The 18429-nt window shown below is 41.0% G+C and overlaps 1 protein-coding gene across 1 annotated transcript; it reads right to left on the bottom strand.

The window, feature by feature from the left end:
* Positions 1 to 8110: 8110 nt before the first annotated feature.
* Positions 8111 to 10040, bottom strand: LOC138879860 (uncharacterized). Its single transcript, XM_070159500.1, has 3 exons — positions 9714 to 10040; positions 8339 to 8770; positions 8111 to 8233 (listed from the first exon to the last, which is right to left on the bottom strand). Exons 1-3 carry the CDS (start codon positions 10038 to 10040, stop codon positions 8111 to 8113), a joined length of 882 nt encoding a protein of 293 aa, XP_070015601.1.
* Positions 10041 to 18429: the final 8389 nt, after the last annotated feature.

Here is an 18429-nt window from a genome sequence, read left to right on the forward strand (position 1 = left end):
TACTCTCTACCTCGAACTCGTGGGCTACACATCTAGAAAATGAGACCTGGCGAGGAAATTAACTTTATGTCTGGAGTATCAAAGAAGGGTGACATTCCAAAATATGCCCAAGTGGCCTACTAATTATAGATGTGGTTGACAACACATCGATAAGAAGGACTCTACTAGACACGGCTCCAAGACATCCTAGGACACTTTAAAACCTTAGGATCCGATACCAAGCTTGTCACGCCCCGACCTTTGGGAGCACGACCGGCGCTCAATCGAGATAACTCGGTCAAGCAAGACTGCTAGATGCTTTCTACATGACCTTTCCCATGAATAGAGTGGAGATGTATTCCATTATTAAAACATTGAGAGGATTTCATGATCAACACCAATTCCATTACCATTAGTAGTTTCATTTATAATTCCAAAAGTATATTACCCATTCATAGTTTGAAGTGGAACATGTGGTACAAATACAACATTACTAGTTTTAACTTTCCCAACAAAAATGTACAACCCACAACATGTCTATGGAGCCTCTAAGTACAACAGAAGAATCGTATGGAAGTGCCAAGGCCCCAGCTATACCTCAAAACACAAAGTACAACATCAAGTGACATCAGGCCCGGAACAGAGTAGGGCTCACCAAAACCTACTGAATAGAGAGTACTGCTAATAAAGACCAAAGTTGCTCGCTGATGAACCACTGTATCCACTGAAAATGCAGCGCCCCTGGCAAAAGGGACGTTAGTACATATGGAATAGTACTAGGGTGTGAAGCTAAATGTCCTCTTTCAGAATAGAATGCCAATATAAGAAGGGGGAAACCATGGAAGTAGCAAGTAACAATTAATGATATCCAAATGGCAAGTTGAAACATAATAATTTTTCAAATTATGAAAATAATATTACTTTTGATTGGGAGATCTTTAGTACCTATATACCACCGTATTTTTAGCATAGAGTCTGATCACGACCCGATTGACTAGGCCGTCTCACCTAAAGACATCCAATCACAATCACAATCTTAATCACTAGCTCAATCATAATCTCAAGCACAATCACCGCCATATTTGCGGCATGGAACCCGATATCGACCCAATCGGCTAAGGCGCCTTAGCACAATGCTTTGTGGATCGGCATCCCCCGCTATCATCCCAAATAAGGGAAATAATCTCATCAAATCAATCTCATCCCAATTAAGGGGAATAATTTCATCTTATCAATACAGAAATTTACCCCTCAATCACTTCTACACCGGCACGTGTAGTTTCGGGGCTAGGTTGTTTCAACCTACCCTTCATCGATGACTAACGTACTCCCAAAAATGGAGTTTCAGTTGAAATATGACATAAAGTTACAACGCTTTAATACATAAACCATACTTGAACACATTCTCAAAGGAGATCATAATGAGATAGGAGTAATTTGAACATGGTTTGAGTACATACATCTTTCGACACTATGCGTACTCGGGATAATTAAATTTATTAGGAACAACTCGGAACATGGGAATAAGGAATCTGGGCCAACCATACTTGAAACATAGAGAAACATCATGGAATTAAATTCTGAGAAAGAAGTTTAGCGAACATACCTTGAATTTGCCCCTTAATAATACTACAATGGTCCGACACACTAAACAACTTCATTCTGCAACAATGCAACACAATTACACCAATTTTAGCAAGATTTCTATACTTTAAGTCATTTAAACTTTTTATTAAACATCTAATGTTCATATCTTTCTACAACCTCCTTCAATGGAATTTCATCAATTAACAACTGTCGACGCCCCCTTTTTCCCTCCCTAAAAGAAGGCGAAATCGGGTTTACGTCATTATGGGCAAAACAACTCTTATTCCCTTTTGAGGAATCGGGTTATGTAATTTGAAGAGTCGTCACCTAACGATTATAGTGCATTAGGACACTTTAGAGAAAAGAAGAAGATTTTTTGGAAGAAAACCAGAGTTCGGGTAAGGGCTTGAGATTATCTCGAGGGAAGGTGTTAGGCACCCCTCAAGATCCACTAGTGTGATTCCCGGCCGTACTTAGCTGTGACTTTAAGAGGAGTAACGGACAATGTTTGCACATAAGAAATATAAACAAGTTGACAATTTTGAAAGAAAGACACAAGTGATTGATTTTTTTTGGAAAAAAGAAAGCTTAGTTTGAGGAAAACGTTAATTTAAATGAAGGAAAAGCAAAGAAAAGGGTCCTAGGTTTAACTATAATATGGATCACTTCGGTGCAATACCCAACAATCATTCTCACACGAGATATTAGTGCACCGGTCATCATATCCATATTCTACCCTTCCCACCCCATAGAGGTTATTTTAAGCATGTGTATTGGTCACGAGTGCTTAGTGCGTGCTATTACCCATCCCGTCCTATAGGTCCTAGAGGGTATTTAGGACCTCTATTCCTATGAGGTGAAGACTAGGTTGAACCCTTAGGTTTAAAGGTCAAAACACTAGGCGACATGCAAAAACAAATAGGACTTCAGGTAAGGAATCATATAAAGGCATGTAAAAGGCTCAAATATCCCTCCACAGATGGACACATGATTAGCACGTCTCAATCACATTTAAGGTCTAAGGAAATGAGAGTTAAAAGCTGGAATGTGCGAAAATATGTTAAGATAGGAGTTGAAGAGTTTAAACAGAATTTGCAAAAGGAGTTGGACGCACACTTTCTGAACTTGAGAAAAGGCAGGAGATACGTAACCGTTTAGAAATGCAAATACAGCCCTACATACATGATATCTAATGCACACAAAGGTCCTAAAGCATGGCATCTAAATGCAATGGCAACATTGTTGATTATTAACTGATTGTGGTTATAAAGTAAATAACAAGCTGATAGTAAGAGAGCTTAAAGACAGGACCTCTAGTTGTATGAGATGTATGCCCCTAGAAATGGTTTCTATTGCACAAGTAGGTAAGTAAAATCCTATAGACATGTTCTCTACCCATTACTTAAAGCTAAGCATGCATAATCCCACCCAATTGCACTATAAACACCATTGTTCATTACAAGTTATTACAGACCAATGTGATTAAATTATAGTAGTGAAGAGTAAAAATAAGAAGTTAATCTATAGGGAGACTTTAGCCAGGCCCAAATAATCCTCACTTCTTTCGAGTTTCACAGCCTTTACCAAGAGTTTGGGTGCGGCAAAGTTCCCTAGGGGTTTCTTGAGACCCCGGCCAATACCAGGCACCCAAAACAAATCACCCTTGATAAGTGTGAATGTTGAATTGCCAACCTTGTGCATTAAAGTTCGGTGGGTGCTCAAGGCTCCCAAAGCAATGCTTACACTAAGGGGGCAGAACCTAATTTCTAAGAGTAGTGTGATTGTGATGGAATTTGAAGGAATTAAGTTGAAAACAGTTGGAAAAGGTTTTACATGAAGAACAATTTGAGAAGACAGTAACAGAAGAGTGAAAGAGTCAATTGAAGATGACCAGTTTTGAAAACAAAGAGTCATACAATATTTAAGGAACACAAACAAGGGCAAGGGAAAGGGAACAAATAGCTCTCAAACAAGAAAACCAGTCACACAAGCATAACATATTAAAGAGAAGTTCTTTTATAGCAAACAAGCATGCTTCAAACTAGGAGTCTGGTTCTTACAGCATCAGACACCAATTAAAGTTAACCTCAGGAAGAGGTTTTAGGGCTATTAAGTAGCCAAGAGGGCCTTGAACACATACTAGTAATGTACATGAGTAAGGAAAAACATACATTGAGATAGAAAAGGGGGTAGTGAACATGCCAAGTCAAGCTAGGCATACTAATTAACACAGATACATGCTAGTTGCAGTAAGAACAACAGAACCATAGGTAGAAGCGCACAAGAAACAAAAAGAAGTGCAACACCAGTAGAAGCATATTGTTTTGAGGCTGTAACTTAAATAGAAGACATACCAGTTGAAAATAATGCAACACAGAGCAATAGTGGACAATAAGGTGCAAGGAAGTGAGCAATAGTGTGCAGAGAGTATGCAGAGAGAAGGGCAGCAGTGTGCAGAGAACTGAGCAACAGGAAGAACAAAGTAAGCAGCTTAGTAGAGGCCAGCAGAGTGGTAAAGTAACCAGGATTACTCAATCTTGGCCTTCAGCCGATTGAGTGATCAACATTCAAATAGAAAACCGAGAGAAGTTGTGTAGAAACAATAGAGAGCAATATGTTTCGTGTGTAAAAGAGAGAGTTCAGAATGAGGAGTTTTATTCGTGTCTGCGTGTAAGTGATATGCAATGTGTTTGTTCATCTCTGCCAAGAGAATGGGGGAGGGGTACTTATAGTACTGAATATGAGTAAACAAACAAGGCAACAGTCCCTTAATTAAGGGACTGGTATTAATCACAATCCAGTCAGTAGTTGGACTGCCCTTTAATTAAGGGATCCCAAATCAAACGGTAATAATCAGTCATTTGAAAGGAAAGAAATCACAAAGTAAGGTATAATCACAAAAGGAAACAGAGTAGCATAAAGCATGTAATAAGGACTAAATACATGACCATCTAATTAAGGAAATAGGTCAAGCAAATCAATCAACAAATTGGTGTACATATATAAGGCAAAATATCATCGTAATTCTGAAAGAATAGTTTTCAAAATAATGATCGAGATTGAAAACCTTAGGAAATCAGTATTAATTGAGGAAAGTATCCCATAAATTAAGGAAGAAATTCAAATTATAGGAAAATACGCGGAATCACCATTTGAAAGCAAGTATCACAGTCTCAAAGAGGGTTCGAAGAATCAGTATAAAAATCACCATGCAAGCAATAAGAGAAACTTTAAGTGAAGAACGCAGAATGGTATGGGAATGAAACACTGACAACAAAATCAATGCAAGGAGCATAGAAATCGGAGAAGAACCCAGAAGAACACAAGACAAACAAATAACGCAAACACAAGCAGACAAAGTTAGGGTTTCATCAGACTTAAGCAAAAAATGTTTAGAAAATAGTACTGAGAATCACAAATTAGTACTCAAAATAAAAAATAAAGTGATTTCGAAAAGGGGTCAGAAGCTCTAGTTTCAAAAAGGGAACAAAATTGTTTAAAACTGGAGTAATCGTAAAGATCGAATAGAAAATAGTGCAAAACATAAAGGTACAAGTTAAAATCGTTAAAAAAAATCAGAGATTTGAGGGGTTTGGGTTAAGATTAGGGTTTCATAAGAAACCAGTGAGAGGGGTAAGAGAAACCTGGCCGTGAAGCTCAAAGATAATGGTGTCTTTAGCATCATCGAACCAAAATCATCGGAGAAAGGCCGGAATCGGACCCCCGCCGAGGCTTCAACGACCATCTTCATGGTGGAGGCTTCTGGGGTTTCAAACCTTGGAGAGAAGCAACGATACAGGATCCATGGTGGCTAGAGGTCGAGAGAAGTGAGGACAGAGCATGGCCGGAGAGGCGATAAAGCTCGTTGGAGAAGGAGGAGCGAACCACAAGGTTCTAGAGAGAAAGGAGAGCATCGGTTAGAGAGAGAGTGAGATAGAGATAGAGACCGATCTCTGAGAAATGAGGGGTCGGGGGTAGCCTTAGGATTTATTTTAGGCAAATTAATCTGGGCCGTTGATCTCGTTTGATCAACGGCTCAGATCAAAACAAAACTGGACCGGGTATCCAAATGGGGTGTGGGTCGGGTCTCAATTGAAATTGGGTCGAATTGGAGTGCAATTTGGGCTGTAATTGAAATGCAACTGGGGCTAGGTTTTAAATAGCCACTTTTCCCCTTTCTATTTTATAAAAATAGTAAAAACGATTTTAAAAGCAAATTAAAAATACTAGGTAGGAAAATATTATATAAATATTAGTTTAAAAATATTGTAGTAAATTTTAGTGTTATAAAATGCTATTAATTACAAAATAGGCTATAACTGCAATTATATGCAATTTAGCTTTAAAAATGCCAAATAAATTGGTAAAAATATGCAAAAATCACGTTAATTATATTTTGGTGTAAATATGAGAATTAAATAAGTTATTCATCAAAAATGATAATTTTTTAGAATAGTTATTGGATTTTGTGGTATTAAAATAGGCAGTAAATTGGTTTAAAAATCACAAAAAATACCAAAACTCTTGGGTGTGCTTATATATGCACATATATACTATTTTGAAAATATTTTGGGTATAAAATACATAGGGAAAAATTGGATATCAACAGCTGCCCCTCTTTACCCGAGGAGGATGAAAGAGTTGTCGGGTAAGACAAGATGGCCAATTTTGACCGGAAACGGAGATTGAAAAAGAACTTTGGCCGCGCTTTGGTTTTTGAGCTGCCTACATATCCCTAGTTTCACAGGAATCAGGCCACATGTAGTTCAGGAACTATTGACGGAATGTGTCGATGGAGATTTGAAAAGACGGACGCGATGGTCAGATTTAAAAGGTGTTTGGAGTCGAATAGATTACGGAGAACCGGGGCGGGATCGCTTCTGCTGAGACGGTCATTCGCTAGTTGGTGTACCTGTAGATGAGCAGATGCGCATATTGTGCATAATTTAAAAATGATGCAAATTCCCGTTGGACCATGAATGTTGTCTTTGGACGGTTAGGATGACGTCCTCAGACTATGATGTCCTGGGCCATGAAGAGCATAAAATAAAGATTCGCAGGCCATGAAATGGTGTTCTCAGGCTATGCAGATGGTGCCTCCGAACTATGACGCCTTTGAATAAGTTGGAAATTTTTCATCCCATGAGAAGGTGGCAATCTTTCAGCCGAATGAATGCAAAGAGTGGCAATTTTTCAGCCAACGCGTGAATTTGAATGCAGGTGGCGATATTTCAGCCATGCAAGAATTTAAATAAAGTGGTGATATTTCAGCCATGCAGGATGGAGACAGAGCTTAGTCTCGAAAGGCAGATAGATAGCCTTATGCAGGATGGAGGTAGAGCTTAACCTCGAAAGGCAGAGAATAGCCTTATGCAAAATATAGATAGAGACATAGCTTAGTCTCGGAAGGCAGATAGATAGCCTTATGCAATATGGAGGTAGAGCTTAACCTCGAAAGGCAGAGAATAGCCTTATGCAATATGGATGGAGACAGAGCTTAGTCTCGGAAGGCAGATAGATAGCCTTATGCAATATGGAGGTAGAGTTTAACCTCGAAAGGCAGAGAGTAGCCTTATGCAAAATGCATATGGAGACAGAGCTTAGTCTCGAAAGGCAGATAAATAGCCTTATGCAATGTGGAGGTAGAGCTTAACCTCGAAAGGTAGAGAGTAGCCTTATGCACAATGCAGATGGAGACAGAACTTAGTTTTGAAAGGCAGATAAGTAGCCTTATGCAGGATGGAGGTAGAGCTTAACCTCGGAAGGTAGAAAAGTATCCTTATGCAAAATGCGGATGGAGACAGAGTTTAGTCTCGAAAGGCAGAAAGTAGCCTTATGCAGTGCAGGAATGTAAAGGAGCAAATAGTAGTAATTTTCTTAGCTGATAGGCGGTTGCGATATCATGACTGCTGGGGAATGTTGGGTGTAGATAGTAGACCTTTGTGAGTTGAGTGATTGTTTTGAGGGTTTCGACTTTGAAGAGTAAATTCGTTTTGCATTGTGATCTGAGTTCCTACATCCAAAGAAAAATTGTGAGTTCTGTAGAGGGGGAAGGTTAGTTCGTATCCCTTGGCTCCTGACGTTACGTATCATTGGGGTAGCATTGCTGAATGACGGTAATGCAAATGATGTTTATGCATGATTCAGTAAATGGAATGTAAGTATATATATTTTAAAAAAAATGATTTTATTTTGGATGAACCAACAACTGCAATGTGGTTCAAGACACGGTAATATTGCTTGCTCCGAAATTTTGAGGGTCCTCTTCAAAATCCTACCCCAGTTCACTGGGCTGGCGCTGCTGACGGTTGTGCTGAATAACTAAAAGCAGGTTGATTCCTCCTCAAAATTCTGCCCCAGTTTACTGGGTTGATATTGATGCGAAAGCCGACAAACTGACTTCGGAATTTTGAGGATCCTCCTCAAAATTCTGCCCCAGTTCCAATAGCGGGGAAAATGGATTTTTTATTAAAAATGTGACCGAACCCATAAGGCTGCCTACGTATCCCCTCTTAAATGGGAATCAGGTCAGGAATAGTTCAAATTACGTCATAAAGAAAAGTATGCGATCAAATGTAGTATCTCTCTGCTGCGTCTGAGTTGATCGGCTTCGGCCAGACTTCTCCATCCATTTCTGATGGTATCCAGCAAAACAATCGACAAATGACTGCAGCTCATGTTTGGCGCAGTTGTCAATCAATATGTGTATATTTGGCAAAGGGAAGTCGTCCTTGGGACTAGCCCGGTTGAGATCCTGGTAGTCGACACAGACTCTAACTTTCCCATCTTTCTTTGGCACCGGCACGGTGTTGGCCAACCATGTTGGATACTCTACTACTCTGAGAATCCTGGCTTTGACTTGTTTGGTAACCTCTTCTTTAATCTTCAAACTCATGTCTGGCTTGAACTTCCTGAGCTTCTGCTTTACCGTTGGACATGTAGGATCTATTGGCAACTTGTGAGCCACAATGGATGTGCTGAGGCCAGTCATATCATCATATGACCAGGCAAAGATATCCTCATACTCTTTTAAGAACTCTGTGTACTCTTTCTTTTCCGATGGCAACAAACGTATGCTGATACGTATTTCCTTGACATTCTCTGCGTCTCCCAAATTAACAACACCGGTTTCGTCTAAGTTAGACTTGGGTCTTTCCTCAAAGTTCTCGACCTCTCTGACAATCACTTCTAGTATTTTCTGAATCTATATCCATTTGTTGCATTGCCTCGTTGCAAGTTACAATCGTCGGTTCATCATCAAGATATGTAATAGTAATGCTGTGTAAAATAAAGTGAATGATAGGAAAATAATAAGAGCGAAATATATAATGGATTTGAAATGCTTTGATTGAAATTCATAATCGTTCGAGACGTCAGAGCTCTTTTGGAAAGTAAAGACAATGCAGAAAGGAAAAGCAACTAAGAAAATAAAGATGCGATGCATGATGCTCGTTCAGCCTTGCTACCCCGAAGATGTCCGGGCACTGGTGGTCCTGACCGACCAATTGGGTGAGGCGCTCCCCTCGGTTCATGGCTTGAATGGAAGGGCCTTCCTCCCCTTCCTCCTCGAAGATAACACAACAATCTATATCATCTTCCAGAAATAGGTTCTTTATTGCTGCTAGTGCCTCGTCTTCCTCTGATTCGTACAAGGTGTCGGGTGGCTAAAAAGTCTGCTCCAACTGCGGTATAGGGTGCTCCAGCGGATAGTATGGTCCGCGCCATGGAGGTGACCAGTGGTTGAACTCCTCCCAAGTGTAATCATACCCTAGGCCAAAAGTGGTACCGTGCTTCTTCAGCTTGATAGGTTTGGTGATACCCTACAGGTTCTTGCCAAGTCCTTTTCCGGGTTCATACCCGCTCCAATTCAGGATGCTTTCGATCTTGCTATCCCACCACTTGTCTTTGTCTACAGCATTGACCCGCTCGATGTGGTGGTACGTTTCTCCTCCTATCCTTCTTCTGCCTCCGATCATCGGAATGGTTTGGCGACTGTATATAGGGTTGCTACCGTCGCCATGAATGATTACTTCCTGATGATTCCATTCAAATTTTACAGCTTGATGAAAAGTTGATGCTACAGCCCCAACGGCGTGGATCCAGGGTCGTCACAGCAATAAATTGTAGGATGTTAGTATGTCAATGACTTGGAACTCGACATCAAACCAGGTGGGTCCCATTTGTAGGCATAGGCTAATTTCTCCAATGGTGGACCTCTGAGATCCATCAAAAGCTTTGACACTGATAGCCCCGTCTTTGACCTCGTGCAATCCCTTACCCAATGTCCTGAGAGTTATCAATGGACAAATGTTGAGGCTGGATCCCCCGTCGACTAAAATCCTGGTGATAAAGTGATCCTCGCATTGCGCAGTGATGTGCAATGCTTTGTTGTGACCAAGCCCTTCTGGTGGTAATTCATCCTCGTGGAAGGTGATCTTGTGGCTTTCCAACACCTGTCCCACCATATTCGCCATTTCGCTTCCTGTTATGTTGCTGGGAACATAAGCTTCACTCAGTATCTTCATTAAGGCATTTTTATGTGTCTCAGAGCTTTGCAGAAGGGCCAAGATAGAAATCTGTGCCGGTGTTTTGTTCAGTTGTTCAACGACTGAGTACTCTTTGGCCTGTATCTTTCTCCAAAGGTCATCGGGCCCAGTTTCGAAAGGACGTCCAGAGTCTTGCTTGTTGGACTCAGCTAAATGTTCTGGGGTGTATACCCTGCCTGTTCTAGTCATGCCCTGTGCGGCGACCACTTCTCCGGTATGTGTCTTCCCTTTCCTTCTAGCCTCAGTTGTGTAATCCCAAGGTATGGCTTTCGACTTGAATGGGATCATGTCATTCATAGAAACCGGAATGGGCACCCTTGGAGGTAACACAACAACTTCAAACGGTGCGGGTGCCTTTGGAATCCCAAACTCAACTTTATCGGTTTTGGCACCTTTGCAGGCGGTGCTTCAAACTCGAGTGGCACAGACACATTTACCACATCCTCCTTAGAAGGCTGAATCTGAACAACAATGGGATTGAGGGTAACCGCCGGCTTCTTAGGTTCATCACCTTCAGCTATCAACCTGATTGACCCTTTGGGGTCCCAATCGTCTTCAATCTCAATCATATGGATGCCCCCGCCCTTGTGGTCAGGCAGGGGGTTGTTGCGGACATTAGGAGCAGGCTCATTTGCTATAATGATCTTGTTGTCAATCAGGTTCTGAATCTTGTCTTTCAACGAGCGACACTCGTCAATGGTATGGCCCTTCATCCCGGAATGGTATGTACAAGTCTTGTTTGGGTTGGTCCATTGGGAAGGATTTCTGGATTTACGGCTGGAATAGGGATAATGTAACCGGCTGCTTTGAGTTTTTATATAATTGGTCAATTAGCTTGGCTATGGCGGTATATTGTCTGGGAGGTTTACGGTCGAAGTTTAGTCTAGGTCGGGGAAAGTTTTGGCGGGTAGGAGGTGATGGGTAGTGAGAAGGTTGGGAGTTGTATGCTTGGTATACGGGTGCGGGTTGAGAATATCTGGGTGAAGTGGGTTGATACGTAGGTGGTGGAGGAGATTGGTAAGCAGGTGATGGTTCTTGGTAGTTTAGGGTAGGTTGATATGTGAGTGAAGCTGAGGGATAGGTTTGGTACTTCATAGGGTAATTGTTCCTTTGCGCAACCATTACAGAGTTTACATCCTTTTTCTTCGACGAGCCACCAGACTGTAAAGCCTTGTTGGTAGCTTGCAATGCCTCGAGGTTAGTGACCATACCATTTTTGATGCCTTCTTCAATCCTTTCTACCAACTTGATGATGTCGGAGAACTTTTGGCCCTCTATTAGCATCAGCCTCTCATAGTATTGCGGATCCTGAGCACAAACGAAAAACCTATTCATTTGTTCTTCCTCCAAGGCCGATCTGACCTTAGCAGCTTCTGACCTCCAACGAGTAGCATATTCGCGAAAGGTCTCTGTGGGCTTCTTCTTGAGATTCTGGATATAGAACATATCTGGTGTGTTCTCAGTGTTGAACCTAAACCGGTCCATAAAGTCAAGCGCCATGTTCACCCAACTAGTCCATTTCTTTGCATCCTGGCTAATATACCATGATAAAGCATCACCCTTCAAACTCCTCATGAACAGCTTCATGCGGATTTTCTCGTCCCTTCCGACTCCTACCAGCTTATCAAAATACATTCTGAGATGGACCCTAGGATCACCTGTACCGTCGAACATTTCGAACTTGGGAGGTTTGTACCCCTCCGGGAGTTCGACATCTGGCTGAACACAAAGATCTTCATAGTTCAAACCTTCCACAACTTTGCTATCTTTGACACCCTGGACCCGGCTGGTTAACCTCTTGAGCTCAGCAGCTAAATTCTGAATGAGGGAGTCTTTGCTGTCTAATTCGGGTGTATCTGAGATAGGCTGGGTATAGTGGGGTACAGTGTCCACAAAGATGGGAGCATTCTGGTCGTTTGTGGTGTTTTGGGGTTCGGGAATGAGTAATGGAGTGTTGTTGCAGGTGTTGCAGGCTTGGGTATGAGCAGGTTGTGCTGGTGGTGGTATAGTATGGTTCTGGTTGTTGGCATCAGCAGTGGCAAGAGTGATTGACAGACTTGCCAGGTTTCGAACTTGTTCCAATTCTTCTCGAAATCTCAACAAAGTTTGCTCAAGATGAGCAACAGTTTCCTTAGTGATTGAAGCGTTCTGAGAGGTTTCCTCGATTTCCTTTCTAGCACTGGTATCTCTCATTTTTCCTTTGTTCCTATTTCTGGTAGGACGCAGAGGAGGAGGTGGTGGAGGGCCCTTGGATCTTGTTGAGTATGCTGATGGTGCCAGAATGCACAAACTAACCTTTGGGGAGGGGAATAAAAGTAAAGAAAAACAAAAAAGGTAACAAGTTAGTGCGGGTTATGAGAAGAAAATGTTGCAATATTTAAACACATTGTGCAAGAATATAAATCGCGTCCTAATTTGGGTGCCACATTGTGCCTGAGGTAGGCCTAGCGACAAATTAACTTGGAGAACTTATAATGCTAAATGCCTCATTTTATTGATAAAAACAAGACGAGTCTAAAAACAGCTGAATGATAAAAGATGTTACTAATGGCCAGTGGCCTTATTACATTAAGAAAGCAGGAAATAAAAATCCTGACTACTTGGTCCCAGAAGGACCTTCCCCAGATTCGGTATCTTTATCCCCCTCGAACAGCTTCACCAGCTCGCGCAGTCCTAGCAATAGATAAGCTTGGGCCAAATGTCCGCCTGCATTCCCTTCAGCGTTTCGACAATCTTCAATCCTCTTGAGGAACTTTCCTTCTAGCTCCACTAGACCCCGCTCCAAATACCCTAGTCGCTTGTTGGCGTTGACAGCCATATCCTTACATTCCTCGATCAACTTCTGATGGGCTTCTTGTATTTCCCGATGCTCACTTTCACACTATCGAATCCTCTTGCGCAGTTGATTGTATTTGACTTGCGCTTTAGTTTTCTCGTCAATAATCCTATGACCGTGGACGAATCCTGGACGACCCAAACCAATGTGATCATCTTCAAACCAACCTGTGTAGTGCGGCACACACCCGGCATGATACCTGTCTGGTTCGAGGGATTCCCTTCCCAAAACAAGTTTGCAGTGCCACATGTGCTGAGCTTGACACCTATGTGGGCTATCATCATCCTGAAAGTCGGCCCTGAAGTGACTCATCTTGTCGACCCTTGGTATTATTTGTTTCCTCCCTGCTTGTCTCATAGCTCGGAGAGGGACATAGGGGTAAGTTCCTCTCAAGCCAATGAGTATAAGGAACGGTGCATCCCGAGATCGAACAATAAATTCCCTGGTTAGGAACCACTCATACATCCATTGTACATGTTCTTCTTTCAGATTCTCAAGCAGCTCTACCCATCCACTGGCGTCTTCTGGCTGAGCAAACATATTGGGCATAAAGTTCATTTGCTTTGGGTGATGAAAAGCTATATGGTCATCCCGATCCCTGCGTATGATTTCCTGCCTGTAGTCACATTTCTGAAGGTATTCTATGATCCAAAGTTGAAGTAAGAAGTTGCACCCTTCAAAGTGCGGGGCTCCTTGTTGACACTTTTCCAAAGCCCGGTATATTTCAGCAATGATCATGGGTACAATGCTGAAAGTTTGCCCATCAATACCATCCATTAAGGTCTTGGTCACCATGGCTAGTCTGGTGTGGATCCTAGCCTTCTTCATAGGGAAAATTATCATGCCCAAGAAGCAAAACATGAACACAAAGACCCTTCTATGTATGTGTCCCAAAAAAGTGAGGGCAAACTCGTCCATGTAGGTGCGATAGGACTTGTTGTTGCCATATCTCTCGTACAAGAAGTCAAATGGTATGTAGGAGTCCTTCAAGCAAGAGAGTTCGGGATTTTTCTTGAGTCCCATCATCTTAAGAAAGCCTCTACTTTTTGCGGTTTTCTGGCATAAGCAAACCCGGAGTCTCCCAGGAGATACCAGCTAGGCCCCCTATCTCTTCTAGCAAAGGGGTCATTTCCAAGTCTCCGAAGCGGAACACTGATTGATCACTATCCCAAAACAAAGTGGCAGCCTCAATGATCTTGTTTATGGGCTGGATTTCCAGAAGTGAGGGCAAATTCCCTAAGTATTTGCGGACGAGTGTCTGCTCACTGGAGTGAAGATCTTCCCACCAATTCAGCATCCTTGGATGAATGTGGGATACCATACCGAATCTGGGGACCTCGTGCCTCATTTTCTGCAAAACAAAGTGTTAGGCCCTTAACCCCACCAGACTCGACTATTTGAATCAATAATTAGCAAAAGGCATTTAGTTCTCCAAATAAATGCACATAATGTGGAGGTGTCCGTTTTGGGTTTCAGGAAACCCGATGGACTTTGGTTTAGGCTGTCTTAAGGAGTCATTATGTGGACAACATAACTGACTCGGCTAGGATTGATCGTGATGCATGAACAGTTTCAAGGGAATATGGTTTCTACTTTTTGAAGTGCTAGACAAGGTACCCTTGAGCGGACAACTCAAGAGGGAAAGGCGCGGAACCGCCGACTACACCATTGATCGACTGGTTTTACCGCAAATATGTCTTTGCCACATTTAGGGGGTTTATAATATCGGAAGGGCCAACCACTCATTATAAGCATTGCTATAGGATTTGTTTTGGCACGAGTGGAATATGATGTTGAGGAATGCAGTTATAACAATGAGACAAATTGCATGTATTTTCACGTTCATAAAGTAAAGATTACAATAAATGCTCAGAATTGAAATAATAAGGCAGTAAAAGAAGAAATTAAAAGGAAAGAAAAACATGAAGAGCCAAGTTAGTATTTTGATGAAATAATTAAAGATAGAAGGTAAATACAATTAAGGAAGCAATAAAGTCACAAAGCACGTAATGGTAAAAGCCTTAAAGGTTTCCCCAGCAGAGTCGCCATGCTGTCGACGCCCCCTTTTTCCCTCCCTAAAAGAAGGCAAAATCGGGTTTACGACATTATGGGCAAAACAACTCTTATTCCCTTTTGAGGAATCGGGTTATGGAATTTGAAGAGTCGCCACCTAATGATTATAGTACATTAGGACACTTTAGAGAAAAGAAGAAGATTTTTTGGAAAAAAACCAGAGTTCGGGTAAGGGCTTGAGATTATCTCGAGGGGAAGGTGTTAGGCACCCCTCAAGATCCACTAGTGTGGTTCCCGGCCATACTTAGCTGTGACTTTAAGAAGAGTAACGGACAATGTTTGCACATAAGAAATATAAACAAGTTGACAATTTTGAAAGAAGAAAGACACAAGTGATTTTTTTTTTGGAAAAAAAGAAAGCTTAGTTTGAGGAAAACGTTAATTTAAATGAAGGAAAAGCAAAGAAAAGGGTCCTAGGTTTAACTATAATATGGATCACTTCGGTGCAATACCCAGCAATCATTCTCACACGAGATATTAGTGCACCGGTCATCATATCCATATTCTACCCTTCCCACCCCGTAGAGGTTATTTTAAGCGTGTGTATTGGTCACGAGTGCTTAGTGCGTGCTATTACCCATCCCGTCCTATAGGTCCTAGAGGGTATTTAGGACCGCTATTCCTATGAGGTGAGGACTAGGTTGAACCCTTAGGTTTAAAGGTCAAAACACTAGGCGACATGCAAAAACAAATAGGACTTCATGTAAGGAATCATATAAAGGCATGTAAAAGGCTCAAATATCCCTCCACAGATGGACACATGATTAGCACGTCTCAATCACATTTAAGGTCTAAGGAAATGAGAGTTAAAAGCTGGAATGTGCGAAAATATGTTAAGATGGGAGTTGAAGAGTTTAAACAGAATTTGCAAAAGGAGTTGGACGCACACTTTCTGAACTTGAGAAAAGGCAGGAGATATGTAACAGTTTAGAAATCGGAGAAAGCATTTTAAACATACTCAAAAATATATGATAGGGCATAGCAGGTATAGTATTCTGTTATGAAAATAATTTCGGACAGAAGAGGTAGGAAAACGTTTAGCACAGATGTAAAACCATTCAGAAGTTTAAAGCTGAGAGCATATAAGTATATTAGTTTTTGAACTATAGTTTTGGAAAATTACAGAAGACATTGTGTCCTGATGAGTTTTAGGAAAAAAAATAGTAAACAATGCTGGAAAAGGTAACTAAATAGAAAGTATTTGCACAGATATGATTATTTAGAAAATAGGACAGGAGTTTAGTAAGAACCAAGCGGATCTCAGAGAAGGGAAACAAATTCGGACAGTCTAAAGATGTTGAATGGTTTAAACATGATAAGACGGTTAATCGATTTTATCCGGCCTAAGGCTTGCCTAGGCGCTGTGGACGTGCATACTTATTTCCAATTTTAAAAGAAGCCTGTTAACCAGACTTATGTCTGTTAAACGAAATAAGTGAAGTATTCAACAGTTGCAAATACAGCCCTACATACATGATATCTAATGCACACAAAGGTCCTAAAGCATGGCATCTAAATGCAATGGCAGCATTGTTGATTATTAACTGATTGTGGTTATAAAGTAAATAACAAGCTGATAGTAAGAGAGCTTAAAGACAGGACCTCTAGTTGTATGAGATGTATGCCCCTAGAAATGGTTTCTATTGCACAAGTAGGTAAGTAAAATCCTATAGACATGTTCTCTACCCATTACTTAAAGCTAAGCATGCATAATCCCACCCAATTGCACTATAAACACCATTGTTCATTACAAGTTATTACAGACCAATGTGATTAAATTACAGTAGTGAAGAGTAAAAATAAGAAGTTAATCTATAGGGAGCCTTTAGCCAGGCCCAAATAATCCTCACTTCTTTCGAGTTTCACAGCCTTCACCAAGAGTTTGGGTGCGCCAAAGTTCCCTAGGGGTTTCTTGAGACCCTGGCCAATACCAGGCACCCAAAACAAATCACCCTTGATAAGTGTGAGTGTGGAATTGCCAACCTTGTGCATCAAAGTTCGGTGGGTGCTCAAGGCTCCCAAAGCAATGCTTACACTAAGGGGGCAGAACCTAATTTCTAAGAGTAGTGTGAACACCAGTAGAACATGCCAAGTCAAGCTAGGCATACTAATTAACACAGATACATGCTAGTTGCAGTAAGAACAATAGAACCATAGGTAGAAGCGCACAAGAAACAAAAAGAAGTGAAACAACAGTAGAAGCATATTGTTTTGAGGCTGTAACTTAAACAGAAGACATACCAGTTGAAGATAATGCAACACGGAGCAATAGTGGACAATAAGGTGCAAGGAAGTGAGCAATAGTGTGCAGAGAGTATGCAGAGAGAAGGGCAGCAGTGTGCAGAGAAGTGAGCAACAGGCAGACCAAAGTAAGCAGCTTAGTAGAGGCCAGCAGAGTGGTAAAAGTAACCAGGATTACTCTATCTTGGCCTTCAGCCGATTGAGTGATCAACATTCAAATAGAAAAATGAGAGAAGTTGTGTAGAAACAATAGAGAGCAATATGTTTCGTGTGTAAAAGAGAGAGTTCAGAATGAGGAGTTTTATTCGTGTCTGTGTGTAAATGATATGCAATGTGTTTGTTCATCTCTGCCAAGAGAATGGGGGAGGGGTACTTATAGTACTGAATATGAGTAAACAAACAAGGCAGCATTCCCTTAATTAAGGGACTGGTATCAATCACAATCCCCCCCAAATCAAACAGTAATAATCAGTCATTTGAAAGGAAAGAAATCACAAAGTAAGGTATAATTACATAAGGAAACAGAGTAGTATAAAACATGTAATAAGGACTAAATACATGACCATCTAATTAAGGAAATAGGTCAGGCAAATCAATCAACAAATTGGTGTACATATGTAAGGCAAAATATCATCGTAATTCTGAAAGAATAGTTTTCAAAATAATGATCGAGATTGAAAACCTTAGGAAATCAGTATTAATTGAAGAAAGTATCCCAAAAATTAAGGAAGAAATTCAAACTATAGGAAAATATGCGAAATCACCATTTGAAAGCAAGTATCACAGTCTCAAAGAGGGTTCGAAGAATCAGTATAAAAATCACCATGCAAGCAATAAGAGAAACTTTAAGTGAAGAACGCAGAATGGTAGGGGAATGAAACACTGACAACAAAATCAAAGCAAGGAGCATAGAAATCGGAGAAGAACCCAGAAGAACACAAGACAAACAAATAACGCAAACACAAGCAGACAAAGTTAGGGTTTCATCAGACTTAAGCAAAAAATGTTTAGAAAATAGTACTGAGAATCACAAATTAGTACTCAAAATCAAAAATAAAGTGATTTCGAAAAGGGGTCAAAAGCCCTAGTTTCAAAAAGGGAACAAAATCATTTAAAATGGAGTAATCATAAAGATCAAATAGAAAATAGTGCACAACATAAAGGTAC

The sequence above is a fragment of the Nicotiana sylvestris genome, chromosome 10 (assembly GCF_000393655.2).
Source record: "Nicotiana sylvestris chromosome 10, ASM39365v2, whole genome shotgun sequence".
In the NCBI taxonomy this organism is placed as follows: Eukaryota; Viridiplantae; Streptophyta; class Magnoliopsida; order Solanales; family Solanaceae; genus Nicotiana; species Nicotiana sylvestris.

Coding starts and splice junctions, on each gene's coding strand:
- LOC138879860 (XM_070159500.1), bottom strand. CDS start 10,040: ATGGCGAATATGGTGGGACAGGTGTTGGAAAGCCACAAGATCACCTTC. Junction 8,771..9,713: donor GGTTTGATGTCGAGTTCCAA/GTCATTGACATA, acceptor AAATGGATATAG/ATTCAGAAAATACTAGAAGT. Junction 8,234..8,338: donor AGAAAGATGGGAAAGTTAGA/GTCTGTGTCGAC, acceptor CATGAGCTGCAG/TCATTTGTCGATTGTTTTGC.